Source organism: Vipera ursinii (assembly GCF_947247035.1).
Source record: "Vipera ursinii genome assembly, chromosome: 3".
In the NCBI taxonomy this organism is placed as follows: Eukaryota; Metazoa; Chordata; class Lepidosauria; order Squamata; family Viperidae; genus Vipera; species Vipera ursinii.
The window spans coordinates 15,247,583-15,253,582 of NC_139516.1; the positions used below are offsets into that span (position 1 = coordinate 15,247,583).

General features: G+C 39.6%; 1 protein-coding gene across 2 annotated transcripts in view; it reads left to right on the forward strand.

The window, feature by feature from the left end:
- The window catches only part of BMP7 (bone morphogenetic protein 7), a 101,753-nt gene extending 96,058 nt beyond the window's left edge, over nt 1-5,695 (forward strand). For both annotated transcript variants that reach the window (XM_083357434.1, XM_083357435.1), the window contains exons 6-7: nt 826-936; nt 3,296-5,695. In XM_083357434.1, coding sequence (XP_083213560.1) covers nt 826-936; nt 3,296-3,445 — 261 coding nt within the window. In that variant the 3' untranslated portion in view covers nt 3,446-5,695. The remainder of the gene's footprint in view (nt 1-825; nt 937-3,295) is intronic.
- The last annotated feature ends 305 nt before the right edge of the window (nt 5,696-6,000 follow it).

The window sequence follows — 6,000 nt, forward strand, 5'->3', positions numbered from 1 at the left end:
CTGTTCAGCATTAGGGGAAGCAATTAAAGTTACAGCAACTGAGAAACACTGCTTTAGGGGAAATGAAAAAAAAAATCCACAGCAACCTCATTGGAGTTGATACACATGAACTGGGTCTAGGGATAAATTAATGTGCCTGTGGCAGGAAATGAAGGTTAAACTTTGTTAACTCTCTCTTTGATCTTTAGATGATAGCACAGACCAGAGACATTAATTTAGGCCTTGATAATCCCTAAACTGTTTTGTGCTAAAGTAAACCTCTCCTAACCCCCATCCTTTTTGTCATCATTCTTTTATTGCAACTTTTAAAAAAGAAACATAAGGGGAAAAATATCTACAGAAAGAAATTAAAGTAAAAACAATATCTAACCAATTCAGTTTTAAACCCCCATTTTAGTGAATGTCCTATATGTATACAGGGACACGGTGGCTCAGTGGGTTAGGACGCTGAGCTTGTCGATCAGAAGGTCAGCAGTTTGGCGGGTCAAATCCCAAGTGCCGCGTAGCAGAGTGAGCGCCTGTTACTCATCCCAGCTTCTGCCAACCTAGCAGTTTGAAAGCACGTAAAAATGCAAGTAGAAAAATAGGGACCACTACGGTGGGAAGGTAACAGCGTTTTGTGCGCCTTTGGCATCTAGTCATACCAGCCACATGACCACGGAGATGTCCTCGGACAAGCGCTGGCTCTTTGGCTTTGAAACGGAGATGAGCACTGGCCCCTAGAGTCGGAAACGACTAGCACGCATGTGCGGGGGAACCTTTACGTTTATAAATGTATACAGATGCTTTATTAAGTTCTCTCCATATCTCTGCTCACCTACCCAGGACTGGATCATTGCTCCAGAAGGTTATGCTGCTTATTACTGCGAAGGAGAATGTGCTTTTCCATTGAACTCTTACATGAATGCAACAAATCATGCTATTGTACAGACACTGGTAAGTTTCTCTTAAAAGTCTTTTGCAACAGTTCTATAGCCTGATCAGTGTCATTCCATTTAAAAAAAATGACAAGAGAGTTGAACTACATGGATTTCAGGAAAGTAAAATAATCATTAATTGCACACTACATTTCTTGTATCTTCAATCTGGTAATTTGTCTGATACCAGGGTAGATGGTATTTGGTGAACTCTCTGGAGTCCTTGGTGGTCTCTGAGCTTAATGTTTGCTTGCAGACCTTTCATTACCAAACTAGGTAACATCATCAAGTTTAAATCATGTATCCACAATTTACCATTTTTAGATACTTTGGAAGTTTCTGTCCTCTCTTTCCCCCCCCCCATCCTGTTAACATGTAAGACCACAGTTTATAATCATGCTAAGCAAACATATCCAGTAGACACATTTTTTCATAGCAATATACTTCTCATGTTTCCTCAAAAAAACCTCACATAAGAACATTTTGAGCGATATTTTCCATCATCACAGATTATCAGGAGCTGAAATTCCATACGTGGGAGAGGATATTGGGTTACTCCAAGATTATAAACTAGATCTAATTATTAATTGACACTATGAGTAAAGAACTTGCAGCTACACTGACAGTTCAGGAATAGCTAGTTCAGCTACTTTGATGGTGGTAACCTGTTTTCTTTGGGCAACACCCAAAGTTGCCATGCAATCAGAGGAAATCAAGTGTTGGTAATAATAGGTGTCAAAACTGGATGTTCTAGTTGCATAATGGGAGGAAGCATTGACAGGGTGCAAGAGTATGGCATTTAACCAATTGACCTGTGTCTGTGTGTATTTATAAATCAGTATAAAAATGGAAGTGAATAAAAGTGAATTAACTGCACTTTTACCTTTTAAACTATATTTTCACCAAGAATGAGAATTTGAAAACTACTAAGAAAATAATTCAGATATTTGAGAAATCCAAAAAAAGAGGAGGAGAGAGGAGGAGGAAAAAGGGGAAGAGAAATATTATTGTATTCATTCAAATAATTTCTTCATATCACCAGTTCCCGAGGATAGGAAGAATATCTAAATAACAGTCAAATCCACTGAGAAAAGTGCTTTCTGTGGCTGTAAGAGCTGCATTAATGATAGTGTGTGTGTGGGGGGGGAAAATGAGTTGTATGCATGCACCACATACCCACAGCACACACACACACACACACACACACACACACACACACACACACACACACATAGTATTGCAAATAATTCACCCTTTATTTTATTTTTTTATTTTTTTAAAAATTCCATTTATATCCCGCCCTTCTCCGAAGACTCAGGGCGGCTTACAAGCTTAGCAGTAGCCTTCATTCTATGTATATGCCTGCTTGTTAGGGCTTTCACACACACCCCAAGCGGCATTATTACAAAGTCAGCTTAATTGCCCCCAACAATCTGGGTCCTCATTTTACCTACCTCGGAAGGATGGAAGGCTGAGTCAACCTTGAGCCTGGTGGGACTCGAACCTGCACTAATTGCAGGCAGCTGGTGTTACTTAAGGAGGCATTAGCCCACTACTCCACCAAGGCTGTTTATCCTTTTATTTACCCAGACTTTATTCTTGCTCACTGCCCTTTCATGACTTCCTCATGTAACAACTCTTGTTGATCTTCTGTAAGACCTGTTTCTTCTAAACCTAGGAATTATAGTCTTCTCAGTACAGAAGTCAAGGTGTCATATCTCCTGGCTCTACTTCTGATAGAACTTGGTGGTAACTTTGTTTGCAAGCCCTGTTCCTTTCAATGTCTAGTAACCACAGAGCTTGTTCAATTCATAGTTCAAAAATGCCTTGTTTAATTCTTGCACAGTGATCACCAAACTTGTAGAAAAGCAGGTCTTTCAAGAAATTGGTATAAGTGGCATTGGTTGTAATCTCACTGTGGCAGAAACAGGAAGCAGATATGGAGGGGAAAAGAACCATAATCCAGGGTCCCCAAGCCCCGGTCTGTGGACCAGTACCGGTCCGTGGCATGCCAGCAACCGGGCTGCACAAACAAGCAAAGCCCCATCCACAAGATGTGGGTAGCACACAAAACCACGCACCCTCCGGTCCGTGGAAAAACCTCTCTCCACAGAACCGGTCCCTGGTGCCCAAAAGGTTGGGCACCTCTGCCATAGTCCATTTCTTGCGAGCCATATTCCAGTCTGAAAAATTCCAATGATCACTAGATGGCAGCAAGGAGTGAATCATTTTCAGAGTCTTTCCTGCCATCAAATGGTTTCTTGGATTCCTTCAGTCTCTCTGGTAGCCCAACTGATGCTGTTGTGTTGTATTTGTAGTTAATATTCAGCTTCAATTCTTGTAAGCATCCTGATGTCTCATAACTTATTTGCCTCCAGGTTCACTTTATAAACCCGGATACCGTGCCGAAACCTTGCTGTGCCCCAACACAACTCAACGCCATTTCCGTTCTCTACTTCGATGACAGCTCCAATGTCATTTTGAAGAAATACAGAAACATGGTGGTACGAGCCTGTGGCTGCCATTAACAGCCTAGTGAGGAAAGCTATATCAGCTATTTCAAAATGTGCAGACTGATTTGTTTTTATAAAATAGAGAGTTTAAAAAAAAAGAGGGGGGAAAAAGAGAAAACTATCATAGGAAGAACATTTCTAAACGGGCCAAAGGTTCAGGAATGATTTTTTGAGAGGCAAGTGCTGCTTTGAGTAAAGTTGGCTTTAGATTGCATGAAAGCATCTTGTTCTTATGATGAAGATAAGGATGAAGTTTAGGAACAGATTTTTTTTTCCCATTGCAAGTGCCTTGTCAAGAAAACAGACCTCTTTTCTTCCTTACTTTTCTTTCTTTTTTTTTTAAATAAGAAAGCTATTTGAGGTGTATATGAATGTGGAATATGTCCATGAGCGCTACGTGCAGGTTTATAGAACTTCTTCCTAAAGAAATGCACCATATGAATTAAAACATACGAATGAATTTAAGTGAATCCACTGGCTATCTTGACCATACTACTAGGAAGATGTGAATTCTGACTTTTTTAAAAACAAAAAATCCATGGCCTTACATGTTTGAGATATTCCCTGCCAAGGCAGCTATAAACCTTTGCAGTGATTCCAGTCACTGAGCATTATGTATATACTGTAATTTCTGCAGCTGGATCTCCTGTTTCCCTTTCAAAGCGAGCAGACAGTATTACAAATCCAAGAATCAGGGCTGTACATAATATCCTTGTATGGCCATGCATAGTGTTCCATACAAGCACAGAGACAGCAAGATAAACGGCATACAGATTTGAGTTGCAGTTGGCTGTATTTAATGTAATTCATGGAACTGCACAATTAAGCTTCCACTATTTGAGAAAACAGGGCTGACAATAAATAACATTAACTAGAATACTGACAATAAAATTTGCCAATCTGTTTCCCAAGTCAGAGTAGCAAATAATGCAGATTTACTCTAATAATTTTTTAATCACTTTTTTTCTGACAAGATTTCTTCTTTTCCTATGCTTTAATCCAATTTGATGGGCAAGAGAAAAAGTCTAAATATTCAGAAGAGTGAATTTCTTAATGTGCAGGAACAATGCATTCAGCCAACATAGAGATCTTTTGTTTCTGAAAAGTGCCTTCTCCCTTTTCTGTTTTGGCAATGCTAATTTAAATCTTCCTCTAATCTGAAATTGGAAGGGAGCAGAAAAGTGTAAAAAGCTAATGCAATAATAACTGTTGAATTAAAAGGCTACATTCCTAAACCAGATTGGCCAGACTAATCTGGATGAAGAGGTGGACAGCTTGTCAATATTTCCACAATGCTAAATGACATGGAATTGCTACTCTGTTGAACAGTGGTAAGCAGTTTGTGACTTCCAGATGCTACTGAATTGTAAGTCTCATGTTTCATTATTAGTCATTGTGGCTCAGAAGCTGGAATTCAACATCTGTAGATCCATGTGTTACCTATTTCTGCATAGATTGTGCACACGAAATTATTCACTGGAGAGAGCCGTTGGGAGAAAAGTACAAGGATAGAGATTGGGTCTGTTATGTAGAACAAACATTAATCAATAACTTGATAGCAAGGTAAACAATCCAGGTTCTGTCATCAAGCAGAATTGTTTCCAAAACCTGAGAATGTTACTGCTCTTCCAATTAGCTTGAAGTTGTCCAGGTACGGCGATATGATTTGCAGTTGGGTTGTATGTTGTCTCAAAAAGAATTTTGACCGTTCAGGAAAATTTCATAGGAGAAGATACCAAGATAGTCAGGCTAAAGGAGCTGAGCTAAAAAAAAGTATTGAATTTCAAGCAGCAAGTGTAATATATGCCGTCAGCTAAGGCTTCATGAACACTGGGTGGTAGCCCAAAAAGGATGTTGCGGCTGAAAAGTGATTGAAGCCATTCAATTTGTTATAACTGCAAGGTTGCAGATAATAACTCTCAATCACTCAACAAAGTCCCATGGAAAGCCATATCTAATCATCACTTGCTTTAAACAAAATTCAAAGGCTTTTTCTGCATCTAAAGCAGGGGTGTCAAACTTCTGGCCCATGGGCCGGATGCATCGTCCAGAAGCTGCGCCCAGCCCTTTGCCAGCAATGGCAAAACAGTCCTGATACGTCTCGCAACATCACGTGACGTCACGAGTTTGACATGTCTGATCTAAAGATATTAAGGCAGCAGAATCCATTTTATCCTCGGCTATGTGCAGTACGCTACTTAATATATGCAAATTATTTGATGCCTGAAAATTTTTTGATAAGCCCCAACTGGGAAGGATGAATTATATCTAGTAAGATCTTTTGCAAGCATCCAACCAATAGGGTAGTTAAGATCTTGGTGTCCACATTTTCTGGGTCTTTACTTGGTTTTAAAATCTTATATATCTCTCATAAAATTATGGTGGTAATTTATCAACCTTAAATTTTACCTCATTATACACTGCCCAAAGAATAGAAACCAGTGCAACCTGTGCATGCCTTATACCAGTGATCCTCAGTCTTGGCAACTTGAAGATGTGTGGACTTCAACTCCCAGAATTCTCCAGCTGGCATAGCTTTTTTGGAATCTGTCATAACTTCCAATGGTTGC